The sequence below is a fragment of the Bemisia tabaci genome, chromosome 2 (assembly GCF_918797505.1).
Source record: "Bemisia tabaci chromosome 2, PGI_BMITA_v3".
NCBI classification, from domain to species: domain Eukaryota; kingdom Metazoa; phylum Arthropoda; class Insecta; order Hemiptera; family Aleyrodidae; genus Bemisia; species Bemisia tabaci.
Window position 1 is genome coordinate 76,208,592 of NC_092794.1, and position 21,973 is coordinate 76,230,564.

At 40.2% G+C, this 21,973-nt stretch overlaps 1 protein-coding gene across 18 annotated transcripts in view; it reads left to right on the forward strand.

Annotated features, from left to right (window-relative positions):
• Positions 1 to 21,973, forward strand: part of LOC109037045 (coiled-coil domain-containing protein AGAP005037) — a 313,866-nt gene that overhangs the window by 112,672 nt on the left and 179,221 nt on the right. For all 18 annotated transcript variants that reach the window (XR_011899170.1, XR_011899171.1, XM_072296272.1 and 15 more), the window contains 2 exons: positions 6,515 to 6,692; positions 19,765 to 19,887. Coding sequence is in view for 16 of the 18 variants with exons in the window: in XM_072296272.1 (XP_072152373.1) it covers positions 6,515 to 6,692; positions 19,765 to 19,887 (301 nt within the window). In the remaining 2 variants the exon portion in view is untranslated. The remainder of the gene's footprint in view (positions 1 to 6,514; positions 6,693 to 19,764; positions 19,888 to 21,973) is intronic.

Genomic DNA, 21,973 nt, shown 5'->3' on the forward strand with positions numbered 1-21,973 from the left:
AGGCTGATTATTTTCCGCTTCGATATCCGAGTTGATAAGTTAGCGACTCACAGATAACGACTGAATTCTAACGACTAGGGGTGTTCAAACGAATTCTTCCCGGAACACTATTGATATCGTCTCTTGCCGAAACTGGCTGCAGTACCGACAGTGGCGATTATATCGTTAACAGCCGGCCTTATCGGATTTTTGAGAGCTCGCACTCAATGCATTGTTGCCCCGTGTGTCGGTTTATCAGATTGCCTGGCGCGGCGGCGCGTAAAATAGATGTACACATGGCAACAGCTTATTTTCGTCACCTCCGAAAACTCTGATCGCTATCAGCAAGCGCTCTTATCGTAACATTTTCTTGTCGGAACTGTTTCGGTAGCTTACCGACAACCGATAGAACAGCCCTACTAACGACGTCCTTTAGCCGAGCGATAATTTACATCGAATTTCGCTGATCGTTATTCATCGTTCGATAACTTAGTGTCGTTAAGTTAGCGATCTGGACCCCAACGTTGCCGACGTGAGAGATAATAATCAACCAATCAGAGAGCGTTTATGATACAAGCAGCGCTCCAACTGCACGATGGCGTAAGTTGAAAACAACACGGTTCCTCTAATCAAATCTCTTTTCTTCACGTGACGCGGGTACGTTGTTAGGTTAGGTTAGCTTGCCGCGAATCGTTAGCTTAGAGGTTGCCGTAGAGCAACCTTTAACTTATCGACGGACTCAAATATCCCGCCACGGTTTAAGGATCGGCGCGGAGTGAAATAATCGCTCGATTATAAACTTTTGCCGCTAACGACGGCGTTAACGTAACGGTTTTAATACTAACGCGGAAAGTAATGAGCCTGCTGATCATCCTAAATAAATGATGCTGCAGAGGCCGACAAGTTCCCGTCGGGAACTTCAACATTTAAAAGTCGCGTTTTTCTTAGACATCGCGAACTCCCCCCGCCCCCCCCCCCCCCTTTAAATCGTTGCTACGGCTTTGACATTTTTTGAGGTAACACTAATACAGGGTACTTAACGAAAAAGGTCAGCCTCAGTGGTGTAGTGGTCAAGGCAGTTCGCTGCCAGCACTGAGGTCCCGGGTTCAATCCCTGGAGGTGACTGATATTTGAGGACACTCAAATTTCAGTCATCGTGACTGTGGATGACTATGCCACTCCAATACCCTCACCCTTTGAGGTTACAGGGTGCGGGAGGGACATAGTCACCCAGTAAGTAATCCGTCTGCACTGTTCGACTGGGTTGTGAAAAATCGGTAATCACTCGTAGTGTGCGCGACTGCCAGCGCTACCTATCAGTGTAGATTGCATCAACACAGTCCAACTCGGTGGACGGAGTGGCGCCACATCGTGCGATTTCGCCAATTTTTTGTATCATTCTCCCGGCACGGTTTGCCTGAACGAGTTTAAACTTTTCGAGTCGAAAGTAAAAACTCTTCAAATTCTTGGAGTATAGTGTCTGCCGAGTCACTGAATCCAAAAAGAAACACATCCTGATGAGCTCCTGGAAAATAAACTTGATTTAAAGGCATTTTGGGGTTATCATGGACGAATTACCGGTAGTGAGTCCGGTTACATTACTGAAAAGAAATTTGTTTTGAACCAAAGTCTAAAACAACATGTCGAATGAGAACCCTGCAGCTTGACCATTTTTCCCTGTATCCCACAAACATCGTGTTGCGACGACGATCGACCATCCTTTTTGAGCTGTGACGAGACTCAACATTAAGGTGATTCGATGGACGTCATATTTTGTGTCAGAACGTCGTACGATATATCGCATCAATTGGTTCCATTTTTTCAGCTTCTCGTCATTTTTCTCAAATTTTGAGATCGCAATTCTCAGGAGACTAGAGCACTCACCAATTTTAACAAAGAAATTCAACGTAATAAAGGCGTGTTTTCTTTCTAAAAAACCACGCCTTTATTACGTAGAATTGCTTTGTTAAAATTGGTAAGTGAGTGCTCTAGTCTCCTGACAACAGAATTGCAACCCAAAATTGGAGAAAAGTGACGAGTAGCTGAAAAAATGGAACCAATCGATGCGATATATCGCATGCCGTTCTGACACAAAATATGGCGTCCATCGAATCACCTTAACAGAAAAAAGGAAACGCGAGGAGTGAATCATTGTTTGGCGGTGGAAAGGAAAGAGGTTAGGTTTTACGTGGCCTGCCGGTCACCACAATTCACAACTCACAACATTGAAAAGGGCACAGCAAGTGCCACCCAAAAGGGCTTTAACAGTAAATACTCACATTTCTAGGATTGAATCCCGGGACGCGACGCGGATAAAAAGTAACAACTAAGAGCAGCCTCAGCCTGGTTGTGATTCCGACTCCCTCCGTCAAGGTACGGGCTGAGGTAGTCGGAACTGCCAACCTGTCGGAGTTTGAATTTGGGGCGGGAAAGGTTTGCTGCCATCAAGAAGCTACAACTAGACTTGGTGATTGCGGCTAGAGATGGAAAGTGAAATTTCGCATTTTGCAATTTCATATTCCAATGAAATGCTACATCCGAAAGGGGGGCACCTACAAGAAATTTAGAGAGAGAAGCTCCAATTTCACCTCCAAATCATATGAAAACATTGACATCTGCACCGTGTGAATGTTCTAGGTTTAGACGACAATGTGATTGGTAATATGGATAATACGTTTTACCTCTATTGCTGGAAATCGGAGGTTATTTTTCTTGTGGGGAGGTTCTATATCGTTACTGCATTACGATTAATTATGCGATTAATTTTAAGATTTTTTATGGATTAATTATTTATTATATCTTGCAAACTGAGCTGTTAAAGAGTGGGAGATGAGGGGAGAAGGGAGGGACGTGAAAAATTCAAAATCGAGGATTACCGTTGTTGGGCGTTTCGTGGCCGTCTGAATGTATCCCCAAAGGTTTCAAAAAATTTCATGAAATTTCACTCTAATGAATTTTATAGCATTTCCCACCTCTGACACGGCCTAGAACACCGTGATAGATACAGTTTTGCCAAGTGCATATGAGTTTTGATTGGCTCCTCCATCTTGAGCTTTATGGAGCTCTCAGGATCCAAAAATGTTGGACGCTGTAATTAAATATAAATACAAAATGGATTAAAATGTAGTGTTTTGTCAGGGTGTTTAGCGACCTGAAAAACCGGGAAATGCCACGGAATTATTTTGTTTCAGGGAAATTAGGGAACGTTATGGCCTAGTTACACGCTCAAATCCGTCAAATTCCGATCAAAATGATGACCAAAATGGCGGTCGAAAGTTATCCAGATTGATGAGTAAAATTAATGAAAACAGCGTGTTGATTGAAATAAGCACGGTTGTGTAGAAATCAGATGAACAATGAGCCCCACAGTTCCATCATCTACCATCAAATTTTTGCAGGCCGCAGAAATTTGATGGTAGATGCGCACCAGCCACCATTTGATCGGAAATTGATGGAGCGTGTAACCAGCACATCAGGGAATCCGCTAAAATTCGACATGTCGGACTGTCGGAGTTATCTTGTGGAAATGATTTTCGTGACAGGGAAACGCCAAGAAAGTAAAAAACGCGGGATTTTTTTTTTTTTTTTTTTTTTTTTTTTTTTTTTTTGGCAAATTGATGACGAATCAAATTTCAGTAAAATGGGATTGATAGCAAAATTTCTACTGATGTCTTTTTAATTTTAAAAAATGAGGCAAACATATTTCGCATAAGTTTAGAATTTTGCACTATTTATTACATAATATTCTTAAAACATGAAAAAACTTTCACTTACATCTAATAGTCCGGGGGCATACGTAACAAAACATATGTCCCGTGTGCAGATTCGTGAAGGCATATTGTGTGATACATCAATCTCTTCGTTTTGATGTCTAGAAAAAGAAAATCGATGATGGCCATCTCAAATTTCATACAAACCCCCCCAAATTCAAGATGGCGGCCAAAATGGCGGTTTTGGGGAGGCTTTAATCCATTAATTTTTTGGAGGACAGTTATGACCAGCTGCGTACATTTTCCACCAATGAATCTATTTCTGGTTTAAGATGAGTCGCCCTTTTTATGCCATTTTAAATAATGATGAAAAACAAGACAATTCTGAGAAGATCGTTTTAACTCTGAGCGCAAGGTTTGCCATCAACGAAAATTGGGCAAAGTGACTATCTTACATCCTTAATGAACGTACTTGAAGGACAACAATCTCCTCCGATGATGGGATCGTTCAGAAACAGCGTCACGTCGAATGTAAAAAAACCCGCATTTTTCGCCAAAATCGGCCTTTAGTCTCATGTTTAGGCCGGTATTAGACCCCTAAATAGACCGGAAATGACCAAATCATGATACATTCCGCAAACTTTAGACTTTAAATGAGCAAACAATCGTGAAATTGAAGAATCTCAGGGTATGGGCCCAACAACGGCCCTTATCGAAACCCCTCCTTCGGCAAATCTCTTAATATCAGTCATTTACCGGTCTGCGCCTTTAACTGGCAACAATGTCGGCAGTGATTTTCGATTCAGAGGCTTAATTTTTTGTAGGAGTAAACATCTGATCTCCTATTCGAACTTCTTGACCCAAGAAACTTAATTTTGAACGTATTGTTTGTTATAGCTGCCTTAAATGGCAGTTTCATCCGCAAGACCGGGGGCCATTTTGGGCGCCATCTTTGATTTTAAGGCTTCTTGAGAGCCGCAGCGGAAAATGGACCTCATTTTCGGACTCTACGACCCTGAAAACCTAATAATTGATACCTCACAATGCATGTAGACCCGAGTAGGCAAATTAGTACCCGTAAGAGGTATTTTTGGACGCCATCTTGGATTTTGGCCTAAAAATGACCTTTGGACTAACTTTTGACTGAAAATTCGGATTCTACGATCAAAAATACATAAGAAACGACACCCGACACGACGTATTTGCAAACTTTAAATTTTTTTACCCCAAAACCGCCATTTTGGCCGCCATCTTGAATTTGGGGGGGTTTGTATGAAATTTGAGATGGCCATCATCGATTTTCTTTTTCTAGACATCAAAACGAAGAGATTGATGTATCACACAATATGCCTTCACGAATCTGCACACGGGATTACGTATGCCCCCCGACTATAATCAGTTCAACCATGTCGAAAATAAGGAATGTTTTTTTCTTTTTGTCAGGGTAATATCAGGGAATTATTTTTTCTGTGTCAGGTAATTTTAAAATTTTCCCTGGTTTTTGGCCGTTTTTGTGGGGGAAATGTCAGGGAATTTTATTTTTGAAAATTCCTAAACACCCTGTTTTTGCATATCGCAACAAGAAATTTACTCAAATGCATTATTACGACTTATCAACATAGTTTTACGGCTAATTGTGGGCTACTTTCGAGAACAATTATCTTAGATGTTGTCAGGTTGGCAGCAAGCGCAATCGGTGGTTCAAAAATGGTAATGACCACCCTCCTATCCTCAAAAACCAAAACAAAGTGCCGCCATTTTTGGGTCCGAAGACCTCCATGAAAATGGAGGGGCATCATGTCCATACTTCCTGTATCAAGGTATTTGGAACTACGGTTTCCACCGATCGCCACAAAACTCTCTATCGGTTAAGCACCTACGTCAGTAGCACTCAAAAAATTAATTTTATGGAAGCTCGCAGCACCACTGTCATATGCCAGCGCCATGACTACACGCCGTGCAAAACGGTAAATGACCGTTTAGGCGCATAGCGACCAACGAATGATGCCGTAAAAATAGAGGAAGAAGGGCGGTTTAAGGACACCCACCGGTGTTATCAATTTCGCCGATTCTAACGAAATCGTTTGCTCAAGCTCAAATAACCACAAGATTGCCTAGAGCGGTGTTATATCAGGAAAATGTGTATGGTTATGAAGCGCTGTCTCAACATTTTGGCGTTCGTCCTAGAGAAATACCCCTTTTGCTGGAAATTAACCAACTGTAAGAAATTTCACGCCGAACCTCCATCGTTTTTTTTATCGAATTAACGATTATCTGTACGCCGTTCCCAAATTTCTGAGAAATTTCTTAAGACCTAACCGGCGACGATCCTGTCGCCTTCCTTCTCTCCCCCCCCCCCCCCCCAAATATAATTGCGGAGAGTTCGAGACGACGCATCAATAGCCATAGTTCAAATAAAACACATTCGTCACTATCCGAATCATTCATATTCATAAACTTACACCTTTTCTTCTACTTCTTTACTTACTTAGGGAGAGCGCTCCCTGTTATCACACCACTTTGAGCAATATTGTGATCAGCGAAGCTTACAGTTTAGAAGAGAAAATTGACAACACTGGTGTGGGTCTTTGAATTAGCCCTCTGCCTTTAGTTCACCCTGATTTGCTTCGCAGTGAACGTATTAAGCCCTTTTGCCACTTGCCAAGTTGACATAAAATCTCTTTGAGAATTGAGTTGCATAATAATTAGCCCGTTCATGAATGACATTTGAAAGTAATGTTATATGATGACTTTCGTGCTAAGACATGAGTCCTCAATTCACATTTTTACGATGTTTTATTAGTAACTTCTAGTTATGCTCTTAGATCGGCTTCATGGAGATGCTGGCTACCTGTCTAGCCCAGAGAGAGGCGGGACCATCCCACCTAGAGCCTATACAGCAGGGTATGTACCATCTGCCACAGCCACTTATGAAGATCCATACTATGCACAGTATGGTTCAAGAACCGGTTCAATTACTCCAGTGATAGACGAAGAAACAAGGTGTGTTCACCAGTCTTTTAAAAGATTTCAATCAACTTTTTTCTTTTTGTTCTTAATTTCTCTGTGTGAGTGTTTATTAAATGGGTATATTACATTTAAGACATACAGACAAATGAACCTTCTCATACGATTACCTAGACTGAATGAATTTGGTTGAAGCTTAGCGCTTACCTGGCAGTTTCATTGTCCTTGAAGGTACTGAAGAACAAAGCAGTGTGAAATATCAGTGATGTTTTTGTGTATGATTATGATGTAAAGAGTTATCGAAAAGTCTCGGTTGGAATTTCTTAGCTCCGAATACAGAGTCCCGCACACAAATCGATCGCATTGGCGCCGAGATAGAATTTTTTCAGCACGCAAGTCCTTTTCCCTTAAATCAGCATCCCATCTTTTGTTGCGTTCAATGAAAAATACCTGCCCGTAGTTCTATTTGATTTACTGCGTTTCTGCGGTTTTCCTTTTTTCAGGTGTTTCTAGATGCCTTTCATATTTTTACTTCATTTTTTTTTTTCACTTCACCCACTTTTTGTAAAAGTTTGAACCTAGATCATTACTTACAGGTGCAACTTAATATCTAGGCCCGGATTTCCCTAGAAGGGCATAAGGGGCGGCAAATTCCGAGTTCCAAGGAGGAAAGAAAAAAAAATAGAGACCAAAAAGTTGCAACTAACAGCGACATGAAATTTCAGAGCATGAGAATGCATGATTCAATGAACAGAAGGTCGTCATCAATTGCCGCCGTTCCATACCATCAGCCAAACTATTTGGAATAAGTGGAAAAATTAAGGTGTTAATTTTTTTTTTAAATTTTTTTTTTAGTTTGAAAGGGTCAATTTTGCTTCGGTGGGCAGATATAACAGGGTGTTCAGCAACCGGGAGAAACCTGGGAATGGGTATGAACCGGGGGAAAACCGGGAATCAAGGATCTGAACTGGAAAATCGCGAAAATTTGGATGTCGCGCCGAGTCGCGGGCTGCATAAATTATAACTCGCAGGAAGTGGACCGGGATCGGCAGCGGGAGCTCGCGGGGGACAAACCTAGCCGGGCCGAGGATTTCCGGAACTTAGCGAGGCGCCAAGAATGCCGATCGTCGTATCCCGAACCCAAAGACATGAACAAGCACCAGCCACGGAAACGCATAACTGCGGCTTGATTTCCGGGGTGCCCCGTTGAGACCGGATCGTCAAGCAGAAAATCCCGGTGTATTGTCCCTATCAAGTGTGTTATACGTCTATGGTATGATAACAATTAGCAATGTGAGTCATATTTTATCGGTGGATGCAGGTGGTTCCGCATCCAAAATCGGCAACGGATGCGGAGATTTCCGTATTTTATTTCCCGCATCCAGTGTCGCGTCCTCTTTCCACTTTGGTAATGAGTTTGGTGAAAGGGGTGGTAGTTTGACAATAGACCACTAGACAAGGTACGAATTTCAGCATTCTGATACATGTTTCCTTACCAAAATTCCACGTGAAACGCGATGCGCACAACGAAAATTACCGAAATCAACTCCTTCCTAAGATATTTAATGATTCTTGGTGCGTGAATTGAAACCACCCGCTCATGAAAACTCAATGCTCTACGTGATTCACATCGTGCACTAAACGTTATCATGAACGTCTCTGCGATAAAAGAATCTGGCAGCCTCAATGTTGACGCTTTGGCTCAGCTATAGCAAATTACTTATAGTTTGAAAAACACTTGTGGGAAATGAACATTGCTCGATTGAGAGGCTTGCTGAAACCCTTGTAGTGCGCGATTTGACTCACGTAGAGCTTTGAGTTTCTTGTTAGCGGGCAGTTCGAATTCCTCGTAACCAGTGTGAAATAAAAGTGTTAATAACTCCGTTAGGAGTTGGTTTCAGTAATTTTCGTCGCGCGAATCGTGTTCTACGTGAAATTCTGATTAAGAAACATGTATCAGAATGCTTAAATTCGCACCTTGTCTAGTGGTCCATTGGTTTGACGTACGACGTAGAAAGCGGATGCGCATCCAAAAACGGGAAGCAGGTCCCGCCAGCCCCATACCCGCTTCCACTAGCATCCACTTGCTGCGTGGGAGGCGCGAATTCGAAGGAGGGATTGCGATTTGGGCCGAAATCGGGATTTTAGGCATTCCACGGTTGATGATGCATACAGGGTGTGCAATGCATACAAGTTGGAAAAGTTCGATTTTGAACTTAGGCCTGAAGAGGGCGTGATCATATTTCAGTATGTTCGTGCCTAGGTGTCCCTGACATTATATTCTAAGCCTTAACAGGGGCCTAAACCTGGCTTCTGAGCCCAAAATAGCTGATAATTCGAGTTTATCGCTGTTCAACCTTAGATTTCGACCTGGGTCCGAAGGGGACGGTCGGTCATATTCCAGTATTTTACGTGCCTCGGTGTCCCTGACATTATATTCGAAGCTCATGGCCTGTCTCCTTTGGGCTCAGGTCAAAATATGAGGTAGAATCGCAAAAAAAATGGATTTTCATCATTTTCGGGTTAAGAAGATAGAAAAGTTCGATTCTGAACTTGGGTCCAAAGGGGACGGTTGATCATATATGTTACGTTCCTAGGTGTCCCTGACATCATATTCGAAGCTCATGACCCGTCCCTTTGGGTCCAGGGTGAAATCTGATGATGATGTAGAACCTTGAAGAACGCAAATTTTCAGCTATTTTGGGCTCAGAAGCCATGTTTAGGCCCCTGTTTCGCAGCCAAATAATGTGAGTATTGGCAAAACTCGTTTATTTTCGTTTCATAATCATCATCAACCGTCAAATATCCACAAATTTCCCGATTCCATTGAGGGGTCGATCTCGGCCCAAATCACAACCCTTCTTTTTCATTGCATTCGAGGGCAAAACTGCAGGAAGCAGGAACTGCTTATGCTACAAATGCTTGAAATTGAAGTATGGTTATTCAATGCTGCTTTCATTACCTCCAGAGTTCCTTTATGTACTCATCTATTTACATAGTTATAATTCATGATCTAAAATTAAATTACACAAATTACAGTAATTGTAACAGGAGGCTGTGAAATCATTAATTTAAATCCTACATATCAGATATCAAATGAAATTAAAGTAGAAAACCAAACTTATGATGTAATTTCCACAGATTACCGTCACTACTTTCATTAGAATTTTTACCCAGTCGGCTGAAAAGTTGTGTGCTGCATTTCAGTTTGCATAGCTACTTTGTTTGTCAAAGATAGAAACCTTGACTGTTGCTGAAAAAATGTATTTGAACCACTAAATTACAATATTAGTCATTTTGCAGAAAGGAGACATCAGTAACCTATCCTTTAGAGTCAAAATCCTACAAGAAGATTTTGACTTTCTGAAAGGTATGCATCTAACAATAAGTTGGTTTAAGTTTCACTGTTTATTTATTTAGGTATTTAAACCCAGGTCATTATTTCCTTTCGGAAGATTCAGATGGGGTTTAATGGTTTGTATCATGCATAAAGTAATGTAGGTAGTGATCATTCAAAACTGCCTTGTTGCAAATATGTGGCATTTCTAGCAATCTTCCATCCAAGGCAGCTAAAATAACATCTACTGGCAAATAATTGAATGGATAGGTATTTAACAGGGCAATAATAATTAGCCCTCCCCTGATGGAAACTCTTAATGTTACTTACAGACTAAAATAGATTAGGGCAAACTTACTTATAAATAAAAACAAGGAATTCTTCAAAACTTGCGCAGCAAAACAAACTAAAGCACTGCTGCACTGCCGTGCTAAGGAAAAACACCGTATGAATATTTTAGAGTTGCCAAATTTCCTTCGATCAAATGTTAATTTTTGAGGAGCATTATGAATATTTTTCCCTGAAACTTTCAAATCCTCCAAATCGAATTGCTAGTGAGATTCGCTTAAAAATTGGAAGAAAAATAATCAACAGTTTTCTTGGAAATTCGTAGGAAGGCAATTTGGCAACGCCTGAAGGCTCTTACAGCGTTCTTCCTTAGCACGGCAGTGTAGGTCTGTGATGATTTATCAATGTGGTGGTTTCAATGTATGATTTTCTTGCGATTCAAGAATCTGTTAAGGAGTAGGGGACAATATTCATCAGAAGCACAGGGATGAGTTAAACGATTATTAACGCACACGTCAAAGCTAAAACCCACACTAAGTGTGACTACAACATGACCTCAAATGGAGCAAAGAGATCTACATATAAGTTTTTCCGTTTTCCTTACTCGGTGGTGGATGTTTACAATAATTGATAAGATCGTAACTTCTATCAGGGTCTGAATTAGCAGCAACTACTGCTTGTGAATGTAAGATTACAAGAGGAGTGAAAATCTATCTTGATCATGCACTTAGGTGCTTATTAAATTGCCGAACTTGTTTTCTGTGGAGAATGGAACGGAGACAGCATGTTGCTGTCAACTACCTAGGGACTATCTGATCAACAAAGTAAGTAATTTAATTCCTCGCACATGAACTCGAAATTTTAGCATCATCACAAAATTACATTAGAAATAAGGGTCAGATGACTCGACCAAAATCTGAGCATAAGAAGAAAAACACTAAATGGGGTTGTTGCGTGGGTGAGGGATTTGAGAATAAAAAATGTGTAGTCATAGAACTTTTCGCGATGAAAACGATGGTAACGTTCAAAAAGTCAAAAATCAAGTCCTTAAGCCCGAAAAAGCCCATCAAGAGGGTTATTCAAAATCGGCGATTTTACCCTACGCTTGGATTTTGCCCGGAGTTGGATATGTTGTTCCCTATCACAAGACACGCCTTTTTCCGGCATTGGCAAGTTCACCCGAAATTTTTCCCGCGCGCTACAGCGTTGCCAAGTTGAAAACAGGCAAATTCCGTAAGTGGCATCAAAATTGAGCTATGAAGTTGCGGTTTTAACGAAAAGTCTCTAAAAATTACGCACTTTTAGGAAATGACCATGTTTTTAATGTCGCATTAATTTTAACATGCATTATTGCCAAATTTCCGATTTTTAAATTCGACAAATGTTACATATCCAGATGTATCTCTACAAGCGGGCTCGTCGCTGACATACAGTGATAATGAATGCCGAAATGGGAATTTTGGGAGGTTTCAGGTTAGAAAACGGCGTGTTCCGGTGTCGCGCACCACTCTGATCGACACATAATTTTAGCTAAATGTACTTAAGTGTCTAATCTATGAGGTAGGTCAATAATATCGGATGTCCCTCTTCTTATTTTTTGACACGGAGTGATGATGGGTGCCGAAATCGGCCGAAATGGGCAATTTGGCCGTTTTGAGGTCAGAAAATTGCGTGCTTGGGTGTTGCGCACCACTCTGATCGACACGAAATTTCGGCTAAATGTACTTAAGTGTCTAATTTATGAGGTAGGACAATAATATCGGATGTCCCTCTTCTTATTTTTTGACACGGAGTGATAATGGGTGCCGAAATCAGCCGAAATGGGCAATTTGGCCGTTTTGAGGTCAGAAAATTGCGTGCTTGGGTGTTGCGCACCACTCTGATCAACTCGAAATTTTGGCTCGACGTACTTAAGTGGATCTCTTAAGAGGTGAGATGATAAAACCGGATGTCCCTCTTCTTATTTTTTGACACTGCGTGATAATGGGTGCCGAAATGGGCAATTAGACCGTTTTAAGGTCAGAAAATTGCGTGCTTGGGTGTTGCGCACCACTCTGATCAACTCGAAATTTTGGCTCAAGGTACTTAAGTGGATCACTTAAAAGGTGAGACGATAAAACCGGATGTTTCTCTCTACATATTTCTCCACGCCTAGTCATCAAAGGAGGCTATGGTGGCATTTTGGCAGTTTTGAGGTTAGAAAATTGCGTTTTTAAGTATGGCGCACCACTCCGATCAACACGAAATATTTCTGTATCTTATTGGATGTATAACGTAAGACTAGAGGCAATTTTTGTTTGTGTCCTCGTTTCCATACGTCACCTAGCGCGAAAAAAGGAAAAAAATGATTTTTTTTTAAAATTTTACGAAGTCTTTTAGAAGCTAAAATATTATCCGATGATAATGAATTTTTTTCTACAAAAACTAAGCTAATTGATGTAGATTCTGACAAATTTTGGTTCAATTCTACCGAAAATTACGAAAGTTATGAGGAAAAGACGTTAGCATAGTCAAAAATAGCCCCAAAAAGCGGTTTTGGGGGGTCTGAGGGGGGGCGGAGGGGGTTGGGGGGCTAAAATTCCCCTAAACCTAAGTTTTAGGACACCCTTGATGACTTAAAATGGTTAAAATAAAAATCCGTTCACAAGGGCATTTTGACATCCTTATCCCGGGATACCCTTTATTACATACAATACATGATTTGACATAATTTTCAATTTCGGACACATACCCAGGCCAGTAACATATGAGTTTAGCTTTCTCAATGGTTTTCCCTGTTCCTAAGTGGGCGTTACCATGTAACAACTTTAAATAGCTAGGCCTTAGTATTGTTCGTATGACGATTCGGTTTTTAAAATACAATATCTCATCATTAATTGTTAGATCACATCTCATTTTGAAAAATGGCTGGAGCATTTCTACATTGCATTTAGTCCAGTCTGTCACAAGCAATTGCTTTACCTGATTAATGAGAGGATCATTTAGACTACCGTTTTGGAGTTCTAAGAATTTTGTATTGGACAGCTGAAATTTAACATCCACACAGTGAACAACATCATTTAGTTGGATTTCATCCTCAGGTTTATTACTAACAATAAAGTTTCGCGACAAAAGATCAGCTAGAAGGTTATCTTTTCCCGGTATGTACTTAACTTCTAAATCATATGGAAGCAATTTCAGCAAAAGACGCTGCAATCTGTTAGACATTATTTGAGAGATATTCTTTTTATAACTCGGCTCTAGTGGTTTGTGATCGTTTTCAATTAAGATTTTAAAATCATAGACCATATTGTGAAAACGTTTTACTGCAAATACAATACTAAGTAGCTCTTTCTCTATTTGAGCGTAGCACGTTTCAGCATCTGATAAGTTTCTTGACGCAAATGAACCGGCTTTTGATTTTGGATCAGACAGGCTCCAAGACCAAATTGTGAAGTGTCACATTGAATAAGAATTGGCTTTTTGGGATCGAAACTAGTCAGATTGCCGATGGCGCACTCTGCTTCCTTGATTTTATTAAAACTATCAGAGTGAATTTGCTGCCATGTAAACATAGAATTTTTTTTCAATAATCCCCTAAGCGGAGCAACTAGATCTGCTAATTTTGGGATGTGTTCCCTTACATAAGTGATGGTTCCTAAAAAACTTTGTAGCTGTTTCCGGTTTCTGGGATTCTTTAATTGCAAGATTGCTTCAAGATAATCAGGATTCAGAGATACCTTTACCGCTAATAACATGCCTCATATAGTTGATCGTAGGTTTCTTGAATTGGCGTTTATTTTTATTAAATTTAATATTGAGCAATTCAGCCCTTCTCATCACTTCCTTAAATGCAATATCATGTTCCTCTTCCTTTGACCCAGCAATAAGGATATCATCGAAATTAAAAATGACATTAGGAATGTCTCCAAAATATTTGGTTAATAATTTCTGAAAAATCTCAGGAGCGCACACAATGCCAAAAGGTAATCTTAGAAACCTATAACTACCAAATGGTGTGTGAAAACCCATTACTTTGGATGCTTCATGTGTAAGTTTACAATGCCAGAATCCATCCTTAATATCCAGCACTGTAAGAACGTTTTTTCCTGCTGGCTTAGGTTTAATCTCTTCGAATGAGGGTATGAGAAATAATTCTCTCCTAATGTTTTTAATTAAGTTCCTTGGATCAAGGCAGATTCTGATGGAATGGTTGTCCTTTTCCACAACAACTAAATTGCTATACCATGCAACATCAGAGACATCATTAGATATTATATTTGAGATTAGTGAGGTTTCTAATTTTTTCTTTAGAGATGGTAAAATTTTATGCGGCAACCTCCTGGGAGGATCATTGAAAGGTACAGAACTAGGATTAACAAAAACATCAACTGGATCAGGAAAAGCTCTGAGACCTGTAAAGGAATTAGGAAAGTTAATAAGCACTGCTGCTTTATCTTTGAAGGCTGAAACTTAATCAATTTGTTGTTTAACAATGAGACCTAGATCAACACAGGTTTTTAAACCCAAGAGAGGCACAGTGCCTGCTTTAGTTACAGTAAATAAAATCTTGTACAATACATTTTGACCGGGTAAACTGCAATTCAAGAGTACATTACCAAGTGTTTCAATCGGAGTACCGCCGTATCCCAGAATGATCGATTTATTTGGCGTCAGCACATTATCCGCATTCTTGACCTTTTAAAATATGTAGTTGGGTAGAATGTTGATTTCCGCACCTGTGTCCAGTTTGAAGTCAACGAAGGAGTTGCTCACGCGAATTTTCTGCATCCAGAATTTGGCTGAACTACTTGGTGTATCGTTGATCGCACGGAATACTTGGGTATTGGTTGAACCATGTGTATGAGATGTGCTGGCGGTTGCTGCATCACTCAAATTTACCGACATTTTAGGAGAAACACAAGTTTTATTTACAATACTTGAAGACATGGGCCTCACAGAGCAATAATTATCACAATTAACTAGAACATTTTGCTTCACGGAGCAATAATTATCATTATTTACTAGAACATTTTGCTTCACCGAGCAATTAGAATTTAATGGATTTTGCATCTCGGAGCATTTGTTAATTTCACTTAAGGAATTTGCCTCAGCACAATTATTGAAAACACTTAAGGAATCATGCTTCTCGGAGCAATAATTAAAATTTCCACTCATCAGGATGGGCTTTTCAGAGCAAAAACTGGAGACACTGAACGGACTATGCTTCCTGGAGCTATCATCTAGAATAATTTTAGGGTTACGCTTTTCGGAGCGGTCATTCGGACAAATTACAGGTTGAAGCTTCTCGGAGCTAGGTAAGGAACGATCAACAACAATTTCATCGATTATTACAAAATCTTGTGCATCAATGTAATTAGCATAATTAGAATTATAGTCTGTCCCAGATACGAAGAGCCCTGGAAAATCAGAATAATTTGCACTATGTAGAAGCAAGGTATCGTTCGTTCTATTGTGCCCGACTAATCACCGAGCAAACCCCGCACCGTACAGAGGGTTGGTTATGAGCTCCGCGGCGCGGCGGCGTCTTACGCCGGGAATCCGCTCCTGGACCTTGGGGAAAACCACCGCGGAAAAATACGAAGGGAGTATGCGTTGCCTCGAGGTGACTTGTGGCCCTCTGTGCGACGCATGTGAGAGGCGACGAGATGACAGGTGACGAGGGTCGAGGCACCCCAACCCGCCAAATAGTGCTAATTACTCTGATTTTCCAGGGCTCTTCGTATCTGGGACAGACTATAAACGGATTAGAGACATTAATGGAAGATGATGCTAAATTTACTGTGTCAGCTGAGCGCTGAGCAGGAGCACTAGAGGAAGGTTTAGAGCGCGTTTCACAGACACTTGCGAAATGATTAAAGAACCCGCACTTCGAACATCTTTTCCGGAAGGCAGGACACTGACGAATAGGATGAAGTTGTCCGCAGTTGCAACAGTTGATCTCACTCACTTGCTGCAGATTTTCTTGGGGTTGAGTTGAGCTGCTTCTTCCTTGCTTTGATGTACTTGCGGAGTTTTGACCACGGTTATTAAAGCTGCTCTTCTTACTGGAGTTGGGTCTGGATTGATACCTGATGTAATGGACCTGATTGCCATTAGATACCTCCTCTGCTCTTTGCTTCCCTGTTTCCACAGAACAACAAATTTTGACTACCTTGTCTAGATCAAACTTTTCACCAAGGAGCCTTTCTTGCACCGTTTTGTTGTTGATTCCAACAACTAACCTATCACGAATGAGTTCTGATTTCAGAGTACCAAAGTCACAATCATCGGCTAACTTTTTAACCAAAAGAAAGAAAGCTTCGAATTCTTCCGATTCTCGCTGACAACGAGAGTTGAAAAGAAACCGCGAATACAAGGTTCATACCGCCATGATGGCCGGCTCGCGAATGAGGGTTGTTGTCATCGATGGCTGGTGAGCCACTGACAGCCCCAACAATCAGCACACCACAGACTTGTAGAAACTGAATTTAAAAAAAAAATCATGCAACAACTCCATTGCCTGACAACATGAATAATAAACAGAACACACACAACTGAACCACTGATAAAGAATCACTAAAATGCGCCAATTAGGCTCATATCACAGGATAATAAATCAAATTTCTTAAATCCACGCTATTGACTAAAGAGCGACGCCCAAAAGGACCGTTTTTTGGCACAATTTGGGCCAGCGGGGATTTTTCTGAAACCGGGCCTAAACGATACCTTATGATATCCTAAAACTCTGGTTAAAATTTTAGCTTGAGTACACGCACGGTTTTTGAGAAATGAGGGGGCAAAGTTGCCAAATCGCCACCATCCTGGACAGCATTTCTATAGCAAAAAGACGGGGGAAATGGATGAAAAAGTTACACCTTTGATGGGTTTCGGCTGTAAATGTTCTTATTGGGCCCCCAAGCATTTAACTGTGTTCAGTTTCAAAAATGTTGGTCGCACAGTGGTCCAAAATGGGGAGAAATTGTCGACAAATCAGGATTCTTTGTCAAATTTCTAACCATGGAAATAAAATTGTCGGTTTGCTGCAGTTTTCGTCGCTAACAATGTTCTTATCGGTCCTCGATGCATGAAATTGTGTTCAGCTTCACAAATTTACATCGCACAGTGGTCAAAAATGAGGGAATTAGTGGACAAATTAAGATCCTCTGTGAAACTTTTTAAAAATGAAGTGAAACTGTTGGTCAGTGTGGAGTTTAGATCCCGGAAAAATTCATGTATTTAATTCTTTTAATTATTACTGCATGTCAGACCGTATTGTTTATAGAACGTTGTTATAGAATAGACTTTGTAGCATTATCTCAATAAAATATGTAAACTTTCAGAAATTTAAAAAAGAAGGAAAATTGGAGAGAAAAAATTTAAAAAAAAGATTAAAATAGTCCAAAAAAGAATTTAAAGAATTTTTCCGGGATCTAAACTCTACTGGGGACCAACAGTTTCACTTCATTTTTAAAAAGTTCCACAGAGGATCTTAATTTGTCCACTAATTCCCTCATTTTTGACCACTGTGCGATGTAAATTTGTGAAGCTGAACACAATTTCATGCATCGAGGACCGATAAGAACATTGTTAGCGTCGAAAACTGCAGCAAACTGACAATTTTATTTCCATGTTTAAAAATTTGACAAAGAATCCTGATTTGTCGACAATTTCTCCCCATTTTGGACCACTGTGCGACCAACATTTTTGAAACTGAACACAGTTAAATGCTTGGGGGCCCAATAAGAACATTTACAGCCGAAACTCATCAAAGGTGTAACTTTTTCATCCATTTCCCCCGTCTTTTTGCTAAAGAAATGCTGTCCAGGATGATGGCGATTTGGCAACTTTGCCCCCTCATTTCTCAAAAACCGTGCGTGTACTCAAGCTAAAATTTCAACCAGAGTTTTAGGGTATCATAAGGTATCGTTTAGGCCCGGTTTCAGAAAAATCCCCGCTGGCCCAAATTGTGCCATTCGTGGCGTCGCTCTTTGTAATGAAAGAGTAGTTAGAATATATCAGAGTGAAAAGTTCCTAATTATTTCACTGTATTCGTTTACCCTGATGGATGGTCGCCGAATTCCAAAATAACCGTTGCATCTTTGGATGACAGCACGTTCGAGTTGTTTAATTAATAATAGAACGGTACCCTTTCAAAAATTGTACTTATAAATTTAGCTTCAAGGCACAAGATAACAATACGTAAAATTTGGAAATGAATTTTCACAACACTTCACACGCACCACAGTACACAACAACAAACAAGTCGGCCGTATGCATTTTTTTAAATTGCCATCATTTCCCGCTCCCCGCGTTTCACATGTCTGGTCACGTCACATTTGCTCTAAAACAAGTTCCCTCGTCTTCCTCCAGTGAATGCGTTTGAACGAAAATGCGTGCTGCATCCACTAATATAATACGACTAAGCACAGAGCGCCAGGGCGGCTTCACTTCTCCCCCGTTTCATTAGATGCGAGTGCTCCGTCTTAATGTCTTTGGCCAAACCGAAGAAGTGCCGTGAATTTTCCCTCCTTTACGTGTTGTTTATGTTCAAGCTTTTGAGGTTATCTTAACATGCTCTTTATCACTAGTTCGTCAGAGGTGTCTCTTTTAACTAAGTTGACGCTTTGCTTTGTCTCCTTTTCTGATTCTGTTATAGCACCATCTCATTTCATAATAGCACCAATAAATTAATTGCTTAGAGGACAGACAGAGTCTGCCAATTTTGGAAATGATCTCTGATTTCAAGTCCTACTCATTTTTTTTAGTTTCACTCTAAAATTTTTTTTTTACATTTTCAGTTAATTCTGCTGTCCAGCATTATTTCTTCCTGTGTAGGAACTTAGTAGAGTTCCCATCCTTTCTTTCATAGAAACCAGTGAAATTTAATTAGAAAAAAAGTAATAACTCAATTGAAAAAAATGGCATACTCACATATTTCAGGGTCAGGGGGTATAGTGGTCTTTACCAGATTGAATTTTTATCAGTGGAACTGGCAACCTTTCTCTTCTTTTTTTTATTTCTTTGCTGCATACAATAAAATGCTTTTGGTCGCCTACTTATATTTCAAATAAGTTTTCCGTATTATAAAGCTGAAAATGCAACCTTTCTAATGGTACAATTGCGGCATCTTCATATCTTCATTAGTTCTCACGAAAAATAAGGAAACACGTCTCCTTCATGAGCTCATCAAGTCCGCAGGAATGCGGCGAAAAACCGGAGGAAAATCGGGAATGGGGACGTGGGAAAAAACTGGACACCCTGCAAAATTTCTATAATTTCAGTGGGAAGGCCTACCAAACCCGCCGTTTCTGGCGAAAGACCCCCCCCCCCCCCTTACAGTCACGTTTCCCACACTAGTTGGGAACGGCGGCAATTCTATCGTTGCCCCCAGTGGCAAGTACGTAAATCCAGGCCTGAAAATATCTTTTTGTTAAGCTTGGAGTAAAAAAAATTATTTTATCATCTGAAGTATGTTGATCGAATCATGTGTAAATTTTACAGTGACACGGAACTAATGGACGAATCTTATAATTTGTATGGAGTGAAACTGGCTGCAGGGCCTGTGCCACCTAGATCTCCCTTTGCCCCTCCCGCTCCAGTTGTGCCACCATATGATGTCACCAGGTAAATGCATCTTTACAGCACCCAGTTGTAGATTCTCTTCTTTTCTTTCATTATGTCTTGTGAATGAAGTATTATGCATCTTATATAAAACAAGGTTGCTCTGCCCCCTGGCCGCTATGCGGCCCAACCCTCTGGAGGGCGCTTCGCGCACTCAGGCCCGCTTCGAGAGCTCTATACGCATATGTATTGGCAAAAATGTTCTTCCATTTTAATACACCATTTTGTGTTTGAGCTGCATCGATTTCAAAATTTTTAAAGTAATATTCAGATTTGTAAATGATGAGGAATAGCTGAATTTTGCTTGGGAGAGGGGGGAGGGGAACGTCAACAAATTTCCTAAAATGCACCATAATTGGTCAAAATTACCTAAACGAAGGTAAATTTTGCCAGCCATGGGGGGCAACTGGCCCCTTGCCCTCCCTAAATGATGCCCTTGCACCAGAGAAGAAGAAAAGGAAGAAACAATAGTCAAATTATCTACCAAAGTAAAAAGTAAAAGTTCGAAAATCTTTAGGTTTCCATTTCAACAAACATGAGCGGTGACTCATTATTTCAACCGCTGATGAACTGATAGAAAATGGTCGCTGAACTTTCAAAAAATGTATTTTTTGGCATTTTTTCACATCTGTACGTTGAATTTATCTTTTCTTTTCTTCTTTTCCTTTGAGAAAGGTTAGGAGTTTTAATAGGGCTGCGTTTAATAGAAACTCATCAAGTCGCATGTAGATGAACTCGAGAAAAGGGAAAAGTGAAGAGTTAGTAGAGCTGAAAACTACTCCTAACTGAATTTTTTTGAAAATGTGACTTGGTGCGTTTTTGTAAACGCAGTCCACTCACTGGAAAAATTTTCATTTATTATGTTATTTTTAGATGCTCAATTTAAGAAAAAGAAAAAATCGGATTATGACCGTTGAGAGTTAAATTATTTGGTCTGCCCGGACACGACGCAGTGCCTGCCCTCTCACTTTGTGTCTGCTGTTAATATTAATAGAAATTCGGCAATCAAGTATTGATCAATGCCACAATCGAGGCCGAATGAATTAGGAAAAATTGAGTAAAAACCACATACCTTGGACCTTAACCTTGGGATATCCCCATTTCAGCGTCGCGCCGTTCCTCAACTCTCGGAATGAGGAGCCCTACACTAGGGGTAGCATTGTTCTACAGTTTATTCGAGTCACTGAGGTAGAATCCCACATCTAGACGTTTCTAGAGGAAACGACATATGTCTCACGCTATTAACATTGGACGCAAGTCCCATGAGCTTTAAAAGCTCTAAAACTTTAAAAGTTCGGGATTTCATACTTTCTTGCACATTTACAGATATTACAGATGACATACATGTAAGCATTATCCTTATCGATCCGGTAGTTCTTCAGAAATAGTGCTTCCAAGATTTTGCTTGTAGCTATATAATATAGATGTAAGATGAATTTTACACTGATGATGTTCCAAAAAGAGGGGAATTGTCTGTAATCGATGTCCATGTCCCTGTTTTTCTCATGATACTTGATGATTAGGGTGTGTCTTTATTCTGTATCCTTTTACCAGTTATCATAGTTCACACAAGAAACCCTACTGCTGAAACCAATACTTTTATGCCTAATTTCAAGATAAGACGTAATATATATTAATTTACGTTAAATTCTACAAGTCGCAGGTTGAAATACCGACACGATTTTAAAAGAAATGATGGGAAAGCCCTAAATGATATGGTAAACTACTAAACAACAGAGATACACACCGAAGGGTGTAAAATGATTTAAACATCAAGCGCCTTAGAATCCAAGCCTCAAGTCAAAAAAGAGAAAGAAATCACCCCATACTCCATTTGTAAATCAGGGTGTCTAGCATCAGGAAAAACCGGAAAATATCAGGAATTTTGGCCGATCAGGAAAAAATCAGGAAAATCGGAAAAATCAGACGTTTTATCAGGAATTTTTCTGACGCGAATCTCCTCGGCGGAGAAAGTCTTACTTCTTTTTGCCCACCGCACCAGGAGTCAAGAAAAATCAGGAAAATATCAGGAATTCTCAAAAGGAAAAACCAGGAATTTTTTATAAAATATCAGGAAAATTACAGGATT